This window comes from Mustela nigripes, chromosome 2, assembly GCF_022355385.1.
Source record: "Mustela nigripes isolate SB6536 chromosome 2, MUSNIG.SB6536, whole genome shotgun sequence".
In the NCBI taxonomy this organism is placed as follows: Eukaryota; Metazoa; Chordata; class Mammalia; order Carnivora; family Mustelidae; genus Mustela; species Mustela nigripes.
Window position 1 is genome coordinate 127,588,312 of NC_081558.1, and position 23,454 is coordinate 127,611,765.

Here is a 23,454-nt window from a genome sequence, read left to right on the forward strand (position 1 = left end):
GAAGAAGAAGAAGAAGAAGAAGAAGAAGAAGAAGAAGAAGAAGAAGAAGAAAAAGAAAGAAAGAAAGAAAGAAAGAAAGAAAGAAAGAAAGAAAGAAAGAAAGAAAGAATCTAAGCCTAGATGGTTTTCTAGGCAATTTAACCAATCCCTCAAGGAAAAGATAGGATTTTCTATTACAAATCCATTTTCAATTCTAGAAAGAGAATAAAAGCAATCTAAGTTATCTATGGATAATCTTACCATATTAAAATTGAACCAGGACAGTCTAATAAAAGACCAATAAAATCATAGGCCAAGCTCACCTATTAACATAGAGATAAAAGTTTGTTTTGTTTTGTTTTAATCAGGAAGTTAAACCCAACAACATATGGAAATACTTTTTTAAAATGAGTTTCAAAGGGAAACTCACAGTCTGTAATGGCACAGCAGTTGAGAACGGCTCTAAGTGCCTCCATTTCATATCAAACCTTGCTCTGGGATGATCTCATGAGACCCAAGCCAGTTTATGCCCCTACAACCCTACTTAAAGCCCTGTCTCTCCTCTCCCACTGGCTCTGCCTCCCACCTTGCCTTCCAAATACTGCACACCAGCAGACCTACGGGGCAATGCAAGGTTCTCCATGAGGTTCCTCTGCATCGCTCATGTAGCGGGCTAAAAAACTTAAAAATGCAATCAAGTAGAAGAGCTAAGGGAATGAAACCCAACAGACCAGTGGCATTATCTATATTTCAAATACAGCAAAATAAAGACTGAATCCCATGTTCCAGCTCCCCAGGGTAATTAGCTGCTACACAGCAGACAGCAAACATCTGCAGATTTAAGTGAGACCTCAGGACTTGTAAGTTGGAGAAAACCACCACCCCTTTAGATATTCCAGCAGGAGAAAATGTGACAAACAAATCCTGAGGGGGAAAAAAAGAAAATGAAACTCTCTTCTCTTGGGACAAACTTCAAGCAGTCACAGTCCAATATAAGCTGAAAGTGGTTTAAACAAGAACAGGTCTGCTGCCGCCCCGTCATGTCACACAGAACTTTCCTGTACTTGTCCCTCAATATTGCTCATCCTGATGGAATTATGTGTCAATCAAGGCCATCATTCCTGCAGGGCCATTCACCTATTTCTTAAGGACCTGGACCTTGCCGGTCCAATTTCTCTCCTCCCTGAAATTCTGTGCACCCTGCCAGGTACCAAGTAGGCACTCAGATATTTGATGAACCAGGATGGGAGGGCAATTAAGAAGATTTACACTGATGAGCCCGTCTTATCAATTAGAGAAAGTTCACTGTTCTCTAAAAAAGAAAATAAATAAAAGACAAAGCTACATGCGAAAAACAAACAAACAAAAAAACATAAATAATTCCATGCCCTAGCCCCAAGCAGTCTTCCCCTTCTGGCCACAGCAGATATTGCTGCCAAAAAAACTGGTTCTACTTTCCTCTGGGCAGCAAGGAGCAGGGCTCTTCACAAAGGATACGATGGGCATGGGGCCAGTGAACCGTAGGTTTCCCAGAGAAGAGCTGGGCAACAATTCAAGCTCTTCTGAAGAAAGCAGGGCAAAATTCTAAGCCATTCATTCAGTCACTGAGCAAATATTTATCAAGCACTCTGTTGGTACGAGATATTGTGCAGGGCGCTGAAAGCTCCAAGGATCTCTGATTAACATAACGCTGGCGGGGCGGCGTCTTAGGAGTGTGTGCCCCCGCTGCCTCTGTGGCTCTGTTCCGAAACACAGCCAATTGAAATGGATGTCTGCGTCACCAAGGACAGGCTTAAAATAACAAAATGAAGAGAGTTCCATAACAGAGCCTGAGAAAACCAAAAGCATCTCTGTACTTGAGTTGCTAAAATATTTTTAGCATCAACCCCACCCATAAACTTTCGAAAGGTTTTGTAGAATTTGAGCTTTTTCATGGTAGGAATCTTGTTTGTTTGTTTGTTTCTTTGAAGAAATGTTGTGATAGTATCGAAACATTCATACATTCATTCATTCATTCTTTCATTCAGGTACTAAGCACCTCCCATGTGCCAAACATTGTTGATACACTGGATTTACTATGGTGAATGAAACAGTTCCTTCCTGGGCACCTGGGTGGTTCAGTGGGTTAAGCCTCTGCCTTCGGCTCAGGTCATGATCTCAGGATGCTAGGATTGAGCCCCGCATCAGGCTCTCTGCTCAGCCGTGAGCCTGCTTCCTCCTCTCTCTCTCTGCCTGTCTCTCTGCCTACCTGTGATCTCTGTCAAGTAAATAAATAAAATCTTTAAAAAAAACAAAAACAAAAACAAAAAAAAAACAGTTCCTTCCTAAGAGGAGGAAAGCAAAAATTAAGTAACAGTGACAATAAAAAAGCAAATTGAGAAATGGCCACAATTTTAGGGTCCGGTTAAGTGTTACTAAAAAGCAAGATGAGGTGATGTTTGCAGGAGGATGAGGGCAGGTGATGAGCTACTTGACTTGAGGTATTGGGGAAGGCAGCTCTGAAATGGTCAATTTGGCTGAGACCTAAGGAATAGGAGCCTGCCACAGGAACACCTGAAGGTAGTTTCCAGCAGAGGGAAAAGCTAGTTTAGAGGCAGTTACAAGCCAGCTGTGTTCAAGGACCCAGAAGAACACCTGTGTGGCTGGATTGAGGAGAGTGCGGAGGGCCAGAGGTCTGAGAGAAGCCTCCATACTTGGAGCGAGGCGGGCTCAGCACCACTTCCTACCGCATGCACCCACCCAGCATCTGTCTGGCTCTCCACACCATGCTGGGCTCTGAAGACAGAGAGTCATCTATGTGTGACCCAGCCCTTGCTTCTGAAGAGCTCTGACATCAGAGATAGGTATGTGAACAAGCAATCTAAGGAAAAGGTTTCCTGTGATAGAACCTGTGATAGCACTTTGTGCTCTGGCAGTCCAGAGGAAGGAAAGTAAACCATTTGGAAGGGAGAGATAACAGGGAAAGCTTCTCAGAGGTGGTGTCATTTGGGCTGGTTCTTGAAGGATAAGTAGAAAAGGGAAAGTCAAACAATCAGGCAAGGGCATTCCCAATGAAGATTGCACTTGGGAAGTGAGACAAGCAGCAGCAATGACTTGAAGGTCCAGGTGGAGCCTGGTTACATCATAAGGAGGTGGGGAGTGGCAGGGGGTGCACCTGACTTTAAGAGTTTGGACTCTGAGGCTGGAAAGCCTGGGCCTCATTCAGAAGTAACAGGGCACCTCTACTTTGATTTTAGAAGATACCTGTGCCAGGAGCTGTAAAGCGTAGATCAGAAGGAGAAGAATCAATGAAACAAAATGGGATTGGGAGGGAGACAAACCATGAGTGACTCTTAATCTCACAAAACAAACTGAGGGTGGCGGGGGGGGGGGGGTTGGGGGGAGGGGGGGGGATTATGGACATTGGGGAGGGTATGTGCTTTGGTGAGTGCTGTGAAGTGTGTAAACCTGGTGATTCACAGACCTGTACCCCTGGGGATAAAAATGTATGTTTATAAAGAATAAAAAAATTAAAAAAAAAAAAGAATGAAGGGTATAGTCTTCTTAAAGCTGCTAAGACTTCCCCCATCAAATAAATAAATAAAATCTTTTTTAAAAGGAAAAAAAAAAGGGCAAAAACAGCGAGGGGTAGGAACATCAAGTTTGCTATCTGTGGCAACAGTCCAGGGGAGAAAGGAAGTGGAGGTACAGCTCTGAAAGAGAAAGACAGTCCTCTGCCGTCCAGGTGCAAGGAGAAGCAGAACCAACAAGGGCAGGATGGAAGAGTCAGTCTGGCATAAATCTAAGCACTTGAGTCTGACCTGAATGTGGCTTTTGCTGTGTCTTCTTAATTCCTTTATTTCATTGGCTCCTTTATTAAAGCTCATACTTTGTGCTGAAGGATTTAGTACTCTCTTTCTCCTTCCCCTTCCACCTTCCAAGAGGATTATCTATTAATCCAAATGCTGACAGTCATTCATTTCCATTACAAAAATAGCCCTTCTCTATAACAGGATCCTCACTGCCACTAGATGAGCATTTTAAATCGCGCCTGAGAAGAAAATGATTCTCAGCACTCTCTAGATTCCATGTTTATTGTATGAGTCTTTACTCTGTTTCATGTTAGCGGAATTTAGCTATGGCCATGGACATCAAATTGAGATGACAAAAAATAAGCACAATAAATACAGAGCATCTTGTATTCCTCATTTCTTCATTCAGTGAGTACTGGGCAGAAAGCACAAAATCGTGTGCTTCCTGAACCTGTAAGGATCAATCCTGAAGAGGTTTAAATTCTGGCAGAAGATATCCAATGCATCAATAATGATAATATGAGATCAGATGTGATATGCAGCATCAAAAAAAGGATAGAACGCTGTAGAATTTACACAGGAGTTATTACATCTGGTTGGTATAATCACGTGGCTCGATGAAGTTGGGGATATTTGTGCTGAAGATCCGTTCAGGAGATATTTTGGGAGGGAGAGATTTTATAAAGCCGGGGCCCTGGGGACATGTGAGGTGCAGCAAAAGCTGTGTGCAAGGAATCAGCTGGAATTAAGGCTGGAGGGAGCTGAAGTCTGAATGCCCTGCTGAGCCATGGGCAGTGCAAAGCAGAGTGAAGGGAGGCTTTGAACAGGAACTGGGATGATCTGAGAGTGGGTTTTAAGGTGATCAATCTTGGCAGTGGCAGAGAAGAAAGATTAGACGGAGAAGAGATTGGAAACCATTTAGGAGGCTATTGAAATCGTCTGGGGCAGCAATAATGAGAGTCTGAATTAAAGGCGGATGCCATGGGATAGAGAATTTAAGAGTGGATTCAAGAGGTCTTACCAACGGACGCTCAAGTCACTCAATTTTTCCAGAAGCAAGAAAATGTGGAAGAGGGTTGTTTTTCCACTGCTAACTCATAGTTGCTATTTTTAAAGAAAGATAAGATTTCACTGCATTAAAAAAAAAAAAGATTTCTTGCATAATTTAAGAATGAGTACTGTCACAATAGTACTGAACTATTTCCCGGGTTCTTTTGAATTTACAAATTCTACTAAGAATGCAATTTTTTAAAGTTTTTATCCCATTTTCAAGTAAAAATTTTAATTGAGGAAGTAAAACATACAAAAGAAAAAATCCCGAACAGTGCACAGTGACAAAGGAAACAAAATCTCCTCTCTCATCTGGGGGCCTCTGTTCTGTATTCTAGAGACAAACATTGCTATCATTTTCTAACACATTATTCAAAAATGGTCACTGCATCTGAAAGCTGAAATGCATACCTACATTCTCCCCCTCCATCTTTGGAACAATACGCTCCCATTCTGCCAATTGACTTTCCATTCCCTCTCTGCCTCCACAATGCTTTCTCTAGCATGGGGTTTTGTGATTCATCACTAATGACATCTGGTGCTGGATTATTCTTTGTTGCAGGGTAGAATAATCTACTCATGCGGTGTAGGTCCCAGGAATGTAGAAGCATCCCCAGACTTTACCGGATAGATGCCAGTAGCCCTCCCCAGTTGTGACAACCAAAAAGTCTCCAGCTATTGTCAAATGTTCTCTGCAGGACATGGTTGTCCTGGTGTATCCTGGACACACTGCTCCAATAAAGCATATCTATTGTGCTTCTTTTTATTAAATCCAACCGTTTATGTCTCTCTCCCCACAAGTCTGTATCCCTTTTTAGAGCAGGTATGATATCTTAGTGGTTTCTTCATTTTTCTGACCTAGTCCTGAGCTTACACCAACTGACTCACTCACAAAGAGTTATTAAATGAAAGGAAGAGACAGGGCATTGAACGTAATTAATGTATACCTTAAACACCATGAAATTCTCCCCATGAAATTCATTAAGGTAGAAAGTAATAATCAGTTAATGTCAATAACTTTCTGGGTACTTGTAGGGACTACTAAACATCATAGACACTTTAATCAGCAGGGTTTTCACATCATTTAGAGAGGCAAAAACCTAGACATGTGAAAAGGACACCAGCCACATAGGGCAGAGCATATGATGCCTGAATGAATGATGCAGGGAATAAATACTATCAAATCTAGCAAAAGCAGAGAGGCAAGTCTTATAGTTGTGTCACTAGGTTTTTGTTCCGTTTTGTTTTTTAAAGATTTTATTTATCTGACAGAGAGAGACACAGCGAGAGAGGGAACACAAGCTAGGGGAATAGGAGAGGGAGAAACAGGCTCTCAATGGAGCAGGGAGCCCAATGCGGGGCCCGAACCCAGGACTCTGGGACCATGATCCGAGCCGAACTAAGGCAGACGTCTAATGACTGAGCCACCCAGGCGCCCCATAGTTTTTGAATGAATGATTCATAAATTATGCGTATGTGTGTGTGAGAGAGAGAAAAAGAAAGAGAGAGAGAGATTGAGGGACCGTGACAGAGAGAGCAGGTGAGAGAGAGGAGGAGGGAGAGAGAGGGAGAAAAAGGAAGTGTTATTTGGGCTGAGCTCACATGCTGAGGCTACCAAGGTCTTGGCAAAAACTAGGGAGTTAAGAATGAAAGAGTTCCCCCTGAAAGCGTGAGAAGTTGGCTTTAGACCTTTCCTCGCGTCATCCTGAAGACTAAATTGGATGGTGGTTGAGGATGGCCGGTCCGGATTGCTTACTGATGTTTTAAGGAGTTCAGTGTTCCAAGAAATGTAATAGAGAATGTGGCCACGAAGAAACTTCTTCTCTCCTTCCTCCGTCGTTTGCTCCTTCAGCGTATGTCGACCGTGTGCCACCCAAGTGCCAGCTGGGTGCCAGGACTCAGGCATGCCGCTGGGAGCACTCTGACAGGGACTCAATTCTGACTGAAGTTTGGTCAAACCAACAGAGCCTTCACAACGTGGACTATATGAACTCTGAAAGATCCGCATATTATTTCAAATTTCCAAACCATCTGCATTCATAATATATATTTATTCTCTATTGTCTCTGGACAGTTAAATATTACATCATAAACCTCCCAGATATGTCAAAAATTTTAAGCTACACTGACCACAATAATTGACTGGCCACTGTAGCATGACTTCCTTGGGACTGAAAAGCCACAGATATTCTATGTGGGGCAAATAACTGCATAGATGTTTGGGTGAAACAGTGAGGAATCTCTAATAAAACAGAAAATAGAGCCATGGTGAGAAAGTGGAATGTAATTACCCAGCTGGAATTTGGCCAGTATGGGAGACAGATTCTCTCAATTCCTGAGGAAGGGAACATAAGAACTTTTAACTATACTATTCTTGAGCTGCAAATACACATTTCTGACTCAAGCACAAAAGTACCCATTAGCTTTTGAATCTCTACCAGTCCCACCTCCTTGACAATCCCACTGAAAATTTCAAAGTTGTAGGAGCTTGGATGCGAGCCATGAAGACCTTTACTTTGGCAAAATTTGCATTTTTCTAGTGGACAGCAAAATTTGGATCACTTATACAGTAGACATTTAGAAAAACTCTACTAGTGTTTTGAGTGTTTAGAGTAAGTTCTCTAATTAAGGGGTGAAAACTACAGTATCAAATACATGAATATCATCTCACTGCTGAGTCCTGCTTGGAAAACAATCTGTCCAATTCTAAATCTGGGAGGGCAAGGCCTTTTTTGATTATCAGCTCCTTGAGAATTTCCTGAAAGCTATGAACCTATCTCTGCTCTCTTTTTTCTTTTGTGTTTGTGTGTGTGCAAGCACATGCATGTGACTGCACATGTATATGCAATTTCATTTAGCACCCACTTCACTGAATTCAATTCCTGGGTCCCCATTGTCCAAGTTGAGAAGCTATTATTCAGTCAGCTTGACTTTCTACAGGTTCTTAATTCTAGAGAGGAAAACTAAATTCTCTCCCGTAGCACATGAACTGCTAAGGAAAATTCTATGCCTTAGCTCTCTGGTTGGAGAGTTGAGTCCAACAAATTGCATATCTAAAGGACTTACACACTGAGCTATTTTTTATCTTGAGATCATCAGACATCACACACATATCTGTGTGTGTGTGTGTGTGTTGATATCATCAGAAAATAGATTGTTTTATATTCCATATTGTTTTAAAGAGTTTATTCATTTATTTGACAGAGATTACAAGGAGGCAGAGAGGCAGGCAGAGAGAAGCAGGGAAGCAGGCTCCCCGCTGAGCAGAGAACCCAATGCGGGGCTGTATTCAGGGCTCGATCCCAAGACGCTGAGATCATGACCTGAGCCGAAGGCAGAGGCTTTAACCCACTGAGCCATCCAGGCGCCCCTTATTTTCCATATTCTATAGAAATGATAGAACATCATTATATAAGCTAAGTCTTTTTTTTTTTTTAAGATTTTATTTATTTGACAGATTGAGAGATCACAGGTAGTCAGAAAAGCAGGCAGAGAGAGAGGAGGAAGCAGGCTCCCTGCTGAGCAGATGCGGGACTTGATCCTTGGACCCTGGGATCATGACCTGAGCTGAAGGCAGAGGCTTAACCCACTGAGCCACCCAGGTGCCCCCTATAAGCTAAGTCTTAAACTCACAGGTACCTTATTTCAATGATGAATGTCTTGGGATTAGCTACTTAAAATATTTCCAAAAGGATTTCACATGTTCTGAGTACTTAATGTTGTTACCCTGAACAAATTAGGGCATCTGAATCCAGTAATTCAACTAGGTTTTCCCCCAGTTGGGATTTTTAAAATAAATTACTCAACACCCAATATGCCAGGTATATTTGGAAGCTACTTCTTCAAAACCATCCTTTTTTAAAAATTTAATTTAATTTTTTCCAGTGTTCCAAGATTCATTGTTTATGCACCACACCCTGTGCTCCATGAAATATGTGCCCTCCATAATACCCACCACCAGACTCACCCAAACCCTCCACCCCCCTCCAAAAAAAAAAAAAAAACAAAAAACCCAAACCATTCTTTTCTTATTGAAGACTTAAGATAATCTTTATATCATCTTACTAGGTATTCTTTTAAAAAGTGTCTGGTTCTCACAGCAGGCATGCATTTATCCTCTCTTCCTTCTATCCTATATTAGTTCCTGTAACTGGACATATTGAGGCATTAAATCAACATGTTTATTGATTATCTACAAGGCATTGTGTCAGATAGGATAGGGGAATTTAAAGATGTACAGGACAGGTCTTCTGGAGAATATCTACTGTTGAAGATAAGACATGGACCAGAATAATCTAAACTTAATGTTGATAACTGTTATTTATAGCTTTGTGTATAGAAGGTAAATGTATTTGTTATATTTATCTGACAAATGATAACTTTATTTTACCTCAGAACACCATAGTAAATAGAGGGTTCAACATCATCATTTAAAAAAGAAAATGTATTTATTTGTTTTTTTAAAGGAGCTAGAAATTTAGTGAATATGCCATAAGGGACCAACGAGCAGGACAGGTGGGTGAAGGCTGCTTTTGAGGGAGGAGGCTGAGGGAGTATATTGACATATGGGATTTTCCCCTTTTTGGTAACTGTGCCTGGTTGCAAGTAGCCCATTGGCTAGGTAGGGCCTATGGATACTTTGAGGTCAGTCGCCTGATGGGCCTGTCTACATTCAGCCATTCTCTCTGGGCCCCTTTGCCTTGATCAAATTTGTATTGCTTAAGCCTTTTGCCTAAAAGTGGCCTCTCTATCCGCGCCCCAACCCTCGAACAATTCTGACTCTTAAATCTTTAAGATTTAAAGATCTTAAATCTTTAAGGTGCATCATCATTTTTAAAACCTTTCATGAAATAACATTTTTTTAAAAAATTAGTGTTTATCTCCTACCAGACAAAGCTGTCAAATTTGCATTTTTGATGAAAACTTCAGTTATTCCAAGAGCCTTCAAAACATCTTTTAAATCAATTTCCTGTTCCACGGTGAACCTGGAGGACACATAGGGGGAAATGCATTTGGTTACAGCACTTTTAAAGTATTTAGTTACAGTATCCTGTTACCTGGGACAAGAATAAAAATGTTGGATATGTAGATTTTAATGGTAAATTATGCTAAAACTGGGTGGCATCTGACTGCAAGTAGTACTTGATTGTGCTCATAAAAAGAGGAGACGGCAAAAAGAATATTGTATCAGAATAGTATTAGATTATTAAGTAGGAAAAGTATTTGATGTGGACACAAAACTGTAATATATAGGATGGAGTAAGTGTTTTGAGGTCCAGAATATAAAACTCGTAACTCAGTAGCCTTCAAAATTGTGTGACCTAGTAATACATTTGATTTTTTAAGCTGTCAGTGGCTAATCAAATATTTACCCAAGGCATTTCATTCTCTTAGTATCCTTGCTCAGCTTCCTGTGAAAAGGGAAAGCCAATGCTGTATCTAATTGCTGTATAATGAATACCTCTTACATTTCAACTTCATACACTCACAGAAAGGAAACATAAAAGCTATCAGGTTAACAATATGCATCTTCCTGGTTATATTAACCTCCAGGACCTAAGCCTGTTCTCATGGTACCAATCAACAAAAGTGAATTAAATATTACATCTTAAAAACTGTACACTTTTACAATTATATTAGAGATTCTTTTTTAAGCAAAAGAGTAACAAATTTGTATTTTTTGTTTTAATGGGCTTTATGAATTATACATAAATGTGCATCACATTTGCAAGAAGAAATAAAACATTACTTAAAACTGAAATGAAAATAAGTACAGTGGTCATGAGCAGAATATTAATTTAAAAAAATGTTTTCCACAGAGCATCTGATTAGTCGTATTAAAGAGTCTCTCCCAAACCAATGAATTGTCTCACCCATCTTTCTAGTGAAAAATATGGAGTGAAACATGGTTGCATTTAACACACAAATGCAGCATTTTTTAAGCAAAGGTTATTATTTTTTTTATAAAATGTGAGAATAACTAGAAGTAAATGTTTCCTTTTTTTCCTCAGATGTTGCTGTTTGATCAATAAAAATCCTAAATAAGTTTTTAGGCAATGGGCTGTATCCTTAAAAGAGCTAAGTCTGTGACAGTCACAAAACATCACATTAGCATCATTTCTGATGTCTGGTTTTAAGAAGAATGACAAGGAAATGGTTGCTATAAACAAGACTCAGACGTCAAGAGGAATAGTCAGGGGAAAACAGTTTTAGCAGGTTCTATTTCTATGACAAATAGAAAAATAAATGTATAGCAAGCATATCAAACCAAGTCCTGAATTTTATCTGTATCCTACACTTTAACTTGGACTTGGCATTGTTTCTTTTGTTTCCTACAAAAAGAAGATGTTGATTGTGAAAGTGGAAAAGGGGGATGAGTGGGGAAGTATGGACTGTCTCAAAGAATACCGTCAATGGCTTGATTAAGGTGTTTTGTGTGTGTGCTTTATATTTATTATTCATTAATGGATCTACCAAAAACTATTCCAAGACTCTAACGTTAATTTAAACGTCACGAAAATCCCTGGAGGTCAGTATTATTATTATCCTCAGTTAATAGAAGAAGAAACCAAGGAGGAGAAAGATGAGATAACTTGACCAAGATCAGATGGCTAATAAATGGCAGAGCAGGGGCACAGACCCAGGTCATATTCTGTATGTTCTGATCCACCTAAAATAGGAAAGTGAAGGAAGAGATTAGGAGAGGATTCTCTGTGCTTCTTAAGAGCAACCTGGTTTGTTTCACACTTCTGAGGTTTGCTGTTTCAGGTGAGGATGGTAATTTAGCCAGACTGAATTTGGGCAAGTTCCTTAGTTTCTGAGCCTTGGATTTGGCTGACATTGATAATACCTGCCTCATAGTATTGTCAAGGGGATTAAATAAGGTTTCTAGAAGTCTTAAAAAAAAATTTTTTTTTATTTTTAAGTAATCTCTACATCCAACATGGGGCTCGAACTCCTAACCCTAAGATCAAAAATTGCATGCTCTATCAACTGAGCCAACCAGGTGCCCCAAAGATTTCTAGAAGTCTTAGGATGGTGCCTGTATGTAGGAGGCATGTAATAAAGGGCAGATTGGGTTACAGCATTTACGATATTGCAGTTCATATAACATTCACATTATCATAGGTGTTAAGGTATTGTATATTTGCATTTTAGTAATGGTGGAGTAATTTGATTAAATTGCTGTTTCATCTCTGCTGCTTTAGCTGTAAATGAGTCAAATCTAGTGTCTTTTTTATTTCAATATCTGTAGTATCTAGCATAGGACAATATACATAGGTTGAAGTGAAAAAAATCTAGGTGACCATGACTGTTTGTTCAAAGTTGAAGATGGGATGTGAACAATTTCTATTTATCCATCTCTTGTCTTTCTTTCCTTATCAAACTACTGAGAAACAGCTGTCATCCATTTACTAACTCTTTCCTCTTAATAGAGACTAATATTCACATATTAGAGACTAATAATCTTTAATAATCTTAAATAATCCTTAATACAGACACTAACAATCATTATCACCTCCCATAACTGAGGGCTAATAATCTTTAATAATCTTAAATAATCTTTAGTACAGACACTAACAATCATTATCATCTCCCATACCTGAGGGCTCACTGTGTCCCACACACTACACAAATCCTTTTACATATAGTATCTCATTTAATCATCCCTATGATAACGTCACAGAATCCTAGGAGATGATGCATTGTTGTCTCTATTCTTCAGAAGAACAAACTGAAATTTAGTCAAGCCAAGCAACTTGCCATAGTCACACAGCTAGTAGGTGGTAGAATGAGCATATGAGCTAAGGCCTGTCTGACTGCAAAGTGCCCCACCTCTAAGAACTACAATTCTAACGATGGCTATTTAAAAACAATCAAACAAACCATAGGTAGATTTTACATTTCGCCCACCAAACTCAAAAATAAAAAGCCACAACCTTGCTTTTTTAAACCCAAAGGCATGCCTATTTTAACAATGTAAATATGCATTTGCAACTTTCTGAGTAAGTTGAAGAGGTATGTAGAGGGCAGAAGCATCTCCATATCTCCGGTGTGGAGAGCAAATGTTAAGAAAGAATAAATATATATTACATATAAGGAGATTTATACAACTTGTAAGCAATTAAGAAACTAATCAAGACACCCTCTGTAGAAAAGCCCAGAGAAAAAGCACTTATGTTAAAGAACAATATCGGATGGCTTATGTATTAGTTTTCTTTTATAAACATGAAACGAAAGTGCTTTATTTCTAAGACAATCATTTTCCAAGTAAAAGGATGGTCTCTGCTTACAAAATAGAAAACCACTTTATATCCATTGATTTACAGCACTCTGATCCCAAATGACAAATCTGAGACTACAAAAGTCAAGAGTGGAATGATACGACAGCCAGGTACCCCTGCATTCCAAATATTAAGGTATTTGATTTTTATTTTAGAACCATCTTCTTGCACCTTATATAATGAAGAAGGTAATGTTCATGAGAATAAGGTTTTTAAAAAATCTTACTGGAAGAAAAGTATATGTAAAGTTATCCATAGGTTAACACAAGGTGAATACTAGGACTTAAAAGGTATACTGAAAATAAATAATAATAATGGTAATACATAATAATTATAGGATGTTAGACATTATTCTAAAGTCCTTTTTTGATATCTTACATATATTTTTTTAATCTATATTAGCCAAACTGTTTTTGCTACCATGAATATATTGGAAGAATATTTGGTAGTGTCCATTAAATCTTAGAAATGTATGACTATGTATTAACCTTTTGATATTTCACTGGATTTGTGATATCACATATGTATAGCAATTTTACCCTCTCCTGAATAGAGTTTTGTATTTTGGATAAAAATACAATTTCAATTCAGTATCTGATTCCTATAGGGCTTATTGTTCAGAGGGAAAAGTAATAAAAATACAAAAGTAGTTGTCCCCTTTTCCCCCCTCAAAATACCCTATACCTTTTAAGAAAGGCATTTAGAACCTATATGCATGAAATCTAATATAGTAGAAAGTAAAAGCACCTGTGGAGCAGGACAAGAATTGGTAAAATTACAGAAATGCAAAGTTGCCATTTCAGAGTAGTATCTCCATGTGAATAAAACCAGACAAACATTTTAAGACAGACACCTGAGTAAACCTAGGAAATGGCTATTAAAACTTTTTAACCTCTGCTAAAATGAGGTCATAAACATGATTATTCTCATTGAACACTTAGTGGATTCTAATACTGTAAAATGGAAGGGGTATATTTTTTCCTATTGATTATTATCTACACGTAAGTATTTGAAAACAGTCAATTTCTTTAAAAGGGAAACCAGATTCATGTTATGTAGCTATATTATGTTATGTAGCTATTTTCTCTCTATGCATTAACCAGGCAGAGGGAGAGTTCATAGAAATTCTGGCGAAATGGATACATGGTAATTAACTGTGCCTAGTTTAGTATCAGGCATTAATATGAGCAAACAAGCTAAACTATTTCATAATTGAAGAGTATCTCTTAGAAAATGAAAATTTAATTTTCTTTTGCTGCCATGTTCCATTTCTCAGTGGACAGGACCTGGAGGCCACATTTTCTAGTGAATATGCTTGAATTAGAATATGTGATCCTTACTAAGCATTCATTTAGAATTCTGTTAAAATCATCCTAAATAACTTTGCATTCTGTTAAAATCATCCTAAATAACTTTGCATTCTCACAGAATTGAAGCATTTGGCCATGCTGCACTTAGTTCATGGAATTTAATAAGGGAAGAGTTAATACTATACTGAATTTCTCTTTTTATCAAAAAGAATTTCTTTAAAAATATACAGAGACATACACAATATCAGTATCAGGCAAAGAAACATGAGAAGAGCATTTTAGGCCAATGCAAAAACATGCAGAGACCCAGAGGCAGGAAAAAGCATGCTATCTGTATGTAGCATAGCAACAAGCACATAGATAGAACATGCTACCAAGTGTTGTTGTGGTGAATGGCCAGAGATCAGGTTGAGAAGAACATCTAGGCCCTGCACAGATTTTATTATTTAATCCACAGGGCGAATTTTAATCTTTCTCCTTCTTATTTATGATCGCATCTTGGCACTGAGCACAGAAACTTGCTTGCGCTTCTTCCAACAATGTGGGAGATTGTTTTCTCTCCAGCTATAATCAACTTTAAATATTAATGAAATACAGAAGACTGCCAATGCAAATGATATTCAGAGACGATCTACTGAGAAACATTCTAAAATGAAGCTAAGATTATTGACTAGGATCTGAAACTAGGTCTTAGGAAATAGTACTGAGTGAATCGATAAGGGAGCTTGAGCTTGTGTCTCTGGGCAGGACCTCGTGAGTACAAAAGACGACTTTTAAAAAAGGAGGAGGAAGGGAAGGGTACAAGAAGAAGGGGAGTAGGGGAAGAAAGTAGCTGAGACTTAAAATTCAAAGGTATTTGGACCTGAGTGGGAAACTACATTGAAATCTCTCCCACTATGCTGTTGGAGGGAGTCCCACAGGAACATCTTACCTGGGCAGGTACACTTCCACTTTTTGTTTCTTCACAGAGTTTGCCCATTCTTCAATCAGTTGTGCTTTGACCAATGGCTCCAGCGTGGCCAGTGGAACTTCCTGCCTGGACAATACCAGCATCATACTTATCTCCTCTCCCTCATAGGGTATTTCTAGGACTTGGTAGATACCCCCAGCTTCATTGGAACCATCACTAAATTCTCCTAAAACAAAAATAAAAGTGATAAAAGGCCCATATCCAAGTTCAAATAAAAGGTTTAATTTGTTTTAACTGTCTTTCAAAATAGTGTGTGTGTGTGTGTGTGTGTGTGTGTGTGTGTGTATCCAGGTATCTGAGAAAAAAGGCTTTTGGGGTTTTGTTTTGTTTTGTTTTGTTTTGTTTTTAAAGCTCCTGAAATCAAGTGAACCTTCAGTACTAAAGTATTTATTTCATCTTAGAATCCCCAGAATTATATCATAATTGTCATAATATATTCTCTAGACTTACTTTTTATTTTTAAATGAGATACTTCAGATGAATATTTAGTTAAAGAATATCTTCAGAAGCAATGATCAGTCCTGGTTAGAAAAACAAAGCCCTAGATCCAACTTAGATGTAGTTCACATTTGCCAATACCCACTGGATTTCTAAGAAGGGAAAAATGGACTACGTAATACCTAGGACTTTATTATTACCACAACTAAAAGTTTTGAGGCCAAGATAGCATAGTCAAAATGAAATCTATTACATTATCTAGGTAGTTATCTAGGGTATTTGTGGTGCTTAAGACCTCTATATTAGGTAATAAAGGTTGGTTAGGTAATGGGATTTTTATTCCAATAACTTAGCTAAATTCACCATATGTTCATTTTATTCATTTTATGTTCCATAAAAACATAAAGAAGTCTCTAAAGCAAATGGTCCTGTTGCTACCTTAAAATTTCCCCCATTTTCAAAAAGAAAATGTAATGCTTCTGTTATGTGCATTTTCCTATAACTAATCTAGGTCCTTTAGACCTTTGAACATTTGGTTCTCAAGTAGAGTGGGTAAGAATACAGTTCATTGCAGCGTGTAAGAAAGATTGACACCCTAAACTTCTGAGAAGTCCAATGAAATATCTCTGAAAATAATGCCAAGGATCCAAAGTTGTATCACAAATCACAGACTTTCAATAAATGAAACTATGAATGAGTAATGACATCTGACCAAACATACACAGTCTGAAAGCAAAGTTTTAAAGAAATGCTTGTAATTCAAAAAGTGGTAAGGAATCCAAAGCAAGGGCAAAGCGGAACATATGGGTCACTGACAACCACCCCAAATCCAATGGCTTTCTGGAGTAACTTATAATGTTCTTTACAAGGCACATGGGAATAAAGCCGCTCTGCAGGTGTAATCAACTTCACAATTTAAAGAAGTCTACTGGAAAACTGTCAATGCATGTAATATTCACTCAGGATCTAATTAGAGGCCTTTGAAAATTGAGCCAAGGAAACTGAATTGCAGCTCAAACGAGATTGACAAGCTATTTGAATAATAAATATTTCACGTTCTTTCTTAAAAATTAATTAATAGGGGCGCCTGGGTGGCTCAGTGGGTTAAGCCGCTGCCTTCGGCTCAGGTCATGATCCCAGGGTCCTGGGATCGAGTCCCGCATCGGGCTCTCTGCTGAGCGGGGAGCCTGCTTCCCTCTCTCTCTCTGCCTGCTTCTCCGACTACTTGTGATTTCTCTCTGTCAAATAAATAAATAAAAATCTTTAAAAAAAAATTAATTAATACACTGCAGGAAGAGAGAAATAAAAGCCAGAATGTCTTACCATAATAAAATTCCCCTTGTTGATACATCATTGGAATTTGGACTTCACTTTCATCATCTTTGGTGAAGGAAAAGGTTCTAGTATTTTCAGGTCTAAATTGTGACTTCCAGCTCCCCTTGAAATAGACAGCATTGATGAGGGCCAAATGAGTGCCGGCATCAAAATCCCTGGGGGATACCAAATCCTTCAACAGACCTATTCAGGAAAAATGAATAGATGAACATTCATATTAAATCTGAAGGTGAAAGGGGACCCAAAGATTATCAAACTACCATCTGATAGAGTAATCCAGAAAAAACATGTACCAATACCAAATTTACAAAAAAATTAAGTGTCCTGCTTTCAAAGGAAAAATATTACATATACATCCACACATGCATATACACACACACACACACACACACACACACAAAATACAGATTAAGGAGGTCTAAAACAGACCCACCTGACATAACACTGGTAGGATCTTGACACTTGCAGAAATGATAGAACCATGTACAACAGAATCCCAGACTTTACCACTTTCTAGTTGTGATGATGTGTGTACAACTCTTAACACAGAGTAAGCGCTCCGTAATCATCACCAGGTTTATTCTTGAACAACATACGTGATTAAAATGTCATTCAATTCAAAAATGTCCCCCATGTATATTGGCTATCTTTCCACAGAATATAACAATTACATTTGACTAGGTGAAAACAGATGAGTGAAAGCCAATTGAACTCATGATGCCGTACTATCTATGATTTGAAATGTCTCCTTACAAATCTGTTTTCAAAGATATTGGGTCTTTGTTGATAGCAAAAAAATGTTTATTTTTAAAAATTTTAAAAAGATTTTACCTATTCATTTGACAGAGAGAAAGAGAGAGAGAGAGCACAATCAGGGGGAATAGCAGGAAGAGGGAGAAGCCAGCTCCCCACTGAGCAGGGAGCCCCATACCAGGTCTCTATCCCAAGACCCCAGGATCATGATCCAAGGTGGAAGGCAGCTGCTTAACCAACTGAGCCACCAAGTGTCCCACTAAAAATGTTAAAAAGATTTTGGAAATAGCTTTTAATCATTCAGTCTACTCAAAGTGGATTATTATTCTTGACTTATTCTTTGAATGATAAAATACAAACATGTTTCTTTTATCCTACATTTTAATGTCATAGTTAAAAAAGAACCAAAATTTATATTCTCTCATTTTACTAATGATAATACTTCTCTAGGTGCTCACAAAGGTGCCTCAGAATTTTTGGGATGAGGACATAGGGCATGTGGTCAGGTATTTTTGTTATTGTTCCAAAATAAAATATATTAGATTGACATTATTTGGGGAGTTTTGACAGTATGAATTAATTTAGTGAACATCTGCAATCTACTTGAAATTTGGTCTCATTTTTAAAATTCTAGTTTCAATATTTTGATGGTAAAGTTAGAAAATAAAATGGTAAAATATGACACATATGGAAAGCTTAAATACCTTTTTAAAGAATAGATTAAAAACAAATTTTATTTATTATTTTTTAAAGATTTTTTTTTTATTTTTTTTTTCACCCAATGGGGGCTCAAACTCACAACTCCAAGATCAAGTGTCAAATGTTCCACCAACTAAGCCAGCCAGGTGCCCCAAGATTAGAAATAAATTTTAAAATAAATGTATCTCTTTCTAATTCTCCACTTATTTGGAATTAAAATGGCTACTCCTTTTTAAAGAAATCCTATACCATTCTTTTGATTATCAATCAAGTTCTGCCATTTAAAAGCCCAACTCTGGGGGCACCTGGGTGTGGCCCAGATTGTGGTTAAGATGGTTAGGTATCTGCCTTCAGCTCAGGTCATGATCTCCAGGCCCTGAGATGGAGCCCCATGTCAGGCTTTCAGCTCAGTGGGGAGTCTGTGTCTGCCTCTCCCCCTGCTTGTGCTCTGTCTCTCTCTCTCGAATAAATAAATAAAATCTTAAAAAAATAAAGCTCAACTCTGATTTTTAACTCTCTCTTATATTCTATTTTTAATTTATTTTTAAGAGGTCCACCAACTGCCATTCTAACTGGCATCTAACTTCTTAAATAAGTCAGCTCAAGCAAAATTCCATACAGTAGTTAGGATTACCATGCAGAGGAAAACCATGATTGGAGAGACAGATTTCAGACTGATTTATCACAGTGCCAAAATTCTTCACATGCCAAAAGATTTAAATTCTTTCAAAAATGTTTATTCATAAGCAATGCCTCTAAAAAGACTATAATCTATACAAAATAATTATTAGATACTCGACTAAATGTTAACATTCAAAAATCCAATCAGAGTGAAGAGACAAATAATTTCAGAAGTAGAAGAGAGTTAAAACTAAGCTACCATAGAAAGAAAGGAACTAAATGACATACTATTTGTGTTATTCTCCACCCACTTATTGATATGGTTGGCCACAGCTATATTTTGACTGAAGTCCACATGATTTACTTCTGCTTTAAAGTACTTTTTCAGCATTTGCAAAAATTCCTCATTGACATGAAATCCATTTTGCACGAAGAGGGAGTTGGCAACTTTCATCACATACTGGCTCTCTTTAGCAGTGACCATGTTAGAAAAATCCTTCAAGAAGGAAAATTCATCACCTGCAAAATGGCAAACAGTAAGTTTATTAGTGGAACAAACACAGTGAATGATCACGGGAGTGGAGAAGCACCAAAACACAGCAAGGGAGAGATATGAGACAGGAGCCAAGGGAAGAGCGGTATTTATTCCCCATAGCAACATGACAAGGAGGCTCCAATATTTGTGCCATTTCTAGATTTTCAAATTAACTTTTGAGTATTTTGAACGGATATTATTTTTCATTTTAACTGATGTCTTGGTAGAATCTATTATAGAGATTTTTTGGTTGTCTCCTTTCAAAGTGCTTAGGGTTATTCTCATTAAATTGGTCTTCATTCTATAATTAAGGAATAAGAATTAAGCTTAATTACCTATTTTAAAAATCAAAATATTCCTTGAAATTTAACTTTCACTGAACTTTTTTTTGCCTTATAACTAGAAAAGTCCCTTAGAAATCAGAGTTCTTAACTTTTTAATGAGTTGATTCTCATGCATATTAAAAATGTTAAAATAGAACTCATACATCATGTCAAAATGATTACAAAATACCTTTTGGCTAAAAACTTTCTCCAATACATAACATTTTCATAATAATAAAACATTTCAAAAAAATTCTTGGATTCTACTTTAAAAATGAAGATACAGTTGGTTTTAAGCAAAAATTTCTGATATTCTTAGAGAATCTTGTTGCTTTTCTTCTAGCAGTTATCATGGTTGTAATTTTTCATTTATGTGATAATTAATTTACACATGCCTCTTCCTCTAGACTGGAAACTCAGTAAGAACCATGTTTGCTTTTATTTGTCACAGTGAGGTTTATTTAAATAATAATAATAATGATAATAAAATCTACAATTTCCTTAGATTAACTCAGCTAAGGATGTAGCAAGAAATTACTACTTTTCTTAGGTTTCCTGATGGTTCTCCTAACCATACCATCTCAGTGAGATCACTTTCTCACATTGTATGAATAGTGCTACCTGTGGCCAAAGACAACATAATTGAGTAGAAAGTTAAAGCCAAACCACCTTGACAAATTAAACCTAAGCACACTCACCATTTTTCAGGCTATCATATCCCATTGAATGACGGATTTCTTTCAGGGTAGACCCTTGGGCCCCAAGTTCCATCATTCCTATAGCGAAGGTAACACTCAATGGAGAGAAAAGAATATTTTCATCTTCCCCAGTGGCTCGAAGATGGTTATACATATTCACTGACAACTCAGCAATGGTTTCATCAGGGAAAGTGGCCCCTAAAGCCAGACTTTGTAGAATCAGCAAAGAGAAGAGTCCAAGGAAAGCCATGTTGGGAGAGCTCAAGCCTGGAAAACAATAATTTCCATATTAATTATCACTGAGAACGGAGTGAAAGGCAAAAAAATAATAATAAGAAGAAGAATTATTTCTTGGCAAAGTTGTAAAGCAAACCAATTTTCTAAACATTTACAGTGCTAATATCTCCTAACAAAAGTCCCTTTAAAGAATATGTTGGGAGATACTATTTTTAAAAAGGCAATTAATAGTCAAATGGACAAATTACACTGCTAATTCTGAGGATATTTCCAGGAACAGGGTCGCCCTGGTCCCCACCTTCATGGGGTGAAAAGTATGTATAGCTACATATATAATGGATAATTAAAGACCATGTTTGGTGAGGCTATTGTATCAATTTCTCATATCTTCACCATATATATTTTGGTCATGATTTTGACACAATTTACTCTAATTTACATCAAACTACACACGTCCAGGAGAACTATAATGGAAACCAAAAGATATTTACAGGGTTTAAGAGGAACTAGTGAAGTCAGGCATTTGAAAATGTTGGTTTACCCATTTACTGTAATTTATAAAAATTAATGCACCATGCAACTGGGTTGCCAGTTGGCAGGAAAAGATCAGACAGACACCTGCCACCGGCCCCAGTGTATCAACCCCAGCTGCAGAACCCACAGGAAGTGGTAACCCAGAGAAGAAGCAGGTTCAGCACATTCTTGTGTGCTTTTCCCTTCCACCGTGGCTCCCTGTGAGGCTGCTGCTCCCAGTGGCCATCTCTGGGCAGGGAGGAGGCTTCGACCATACTGACCTTTTAAACTCAGGCTGATTTACCATTTCAGCTTATACTGATGCTTCTATTTCAATGAGTATCAGGCTTATCTGGTCCTTGAACCATTTTCTCTTTGGAAGAGAAAGTGTGGGTGCCCAGATATCTCTGGCTAACATTTCTTCCTCCTGGCACACCAGTATTCCAGAAGCCCTGTCTCCCCACAAACAGCGCAGACTGACCAGCACACAGCTGGGACAGAATTTCCTTCTTCCTTGTATTCTCCCTCTTTGTCACTGCAGGCATCTAAAAGCTGACCTGCCTAGTCAAACAATTAAGTAGCTTTACTAGTTCTTGACCTTCAAGGAAAAAAAAAAAATATCCTCAAAACAACATGTAAAGAGATCCTGAGCAAACACATTCGGAAAGCTGTATTTCAATGAGCATGGAGCGTTCGTCCCTGTTCCTTACCAGAAGGAAGGCAGGCACATTTTACTTAAGAGCAAGGTGTTTCTGACAGGGGTTTGAGTCAGAACGTCCCCCTCACTCCTGTAGTGTTTTTAATCTCAACTTCCGGAAAACTGCCTATTAGTTTGTAAATCCTGCACATTTTAGGGTTCTGTTTGGAGGAGCAGTTTTTTGCAGCTGTTGTTGTTTTTTGTTTTTTGTTTTTTTGGTCTGAGAAACTACGAGCTATCACCCCTCTGCTTTCCTATTAAGGTTTAGATCCCTTTTCCTTGGTTTAGGAAGGTAAGGCTCAGCCTGCATGTAAATTATGTAAATAGGGACTCTCACAACCCTGCTGTGGGAGGGAGGACGGTTGCCTGTGGGGGATCAAGTGCATTGCCGCAGAACGGTGTCAGTGGCGCAGGCAGCACTGAGACTGAAGCACTGGGGCGCAGAACACAGCTGCCCCGCCAGCCTGCGGGCTGGGGCTGTCCATGGGAGGCTGCCGTGGAATCCCGCAAACCGCCCCCGCCCCGCCTTCTGTATTCCAGAGGATTCCAGTAAAAGGTAGAAGCAGAATAGGGCAACTTTCTCAATCTCTAGATTCAGATGGAAATTTAGCAGGTACCCTTCCAAATTGAAAGAGACCCTAAGATATGTCCAGTATTTAATTCTTAGGATGTAACACTGGTTACTAGAACTCAGAAATCCAAGTCCGACTCAAGGGCCCATGATCTTACTCATGATACAATTACTGCTGTCTGACATACCCTACAAAGACCCAAAGCTGGGCCTCATTACTTTCATTTAATGTTATCTAGTAGAAGACCATGAAGCTAAAGTCACTGTATGGGAGTGGTATCCTTCCGTCATTCAGTAACATGGCTATTTGGAAACCATTGCTTTTAACACAATTATCAAATTTAAGGTTAATAAAAAGATTGCATTCCTATAAAACAAAAACCAACCTATTGCCAACCAACAAATATTCTAGAAAAACAAAGCCAAGTCTAGTATATTCATCAGCATTTTTATTTACAAATGAATGTGCCATGAGATAAATAAGCTAACACGTGGCATATGACCTTTGGCAAATCACAAGCCTTCTCTGTCTTAGCTTCCTCATTCATGAAATGAAGATGCCAATTTCTACTCGACACAATTATCAAAGATGTAAATGAAATAGTGTGTGTTGGAAGGACTCATTTTAAGCTACAAGTTTACTAATAAA

The 23,454-nt window shown here is 38.2% G+C and overlaps 1 protein-coding gene across 9 annotated transcripts in view; it reads right to left on the reverse strand.

Moving 5' to 3' along the window:
• SERPINI1 (serpin family I member 1) overlaps positions 1-23,454 on the reverse strand; it is a 72,327-nt gene that overhangs the window by 6,947 nt on the left and 41,926 nt on the right. For all 9 annotated transcript variants that reach the window (XM_059391606.1, XM_059391609.1, XM_059391605.1 and 6 more), the window contains 5 exons: positions 20,788-21,054; positions 19,520-19,750; positions 17,147-17,341; positions 15,347-15,551; positions 9,708-9,805 (listed from right to left, as the gene is read on the reverse strand). In XM_059391606.1, the coding sequence (XP_059247589.1) occupies positions 9,708-9,805; positions 15,347-15,551; positions 17,147-17,341; positions 19,520-19,750; positions 20,788-21,037 (979 nt within the window). In that variant the 5' untranslated portion in view covers positions 21,038-21,054. The remainder of the gene's footprint in view (positions 1-9,707; positions 9,806-15,346; positions 15,552-17,146; positions 17,342-19,519; positions 19,751-20,787; positions 21,055-23,454) is intronic.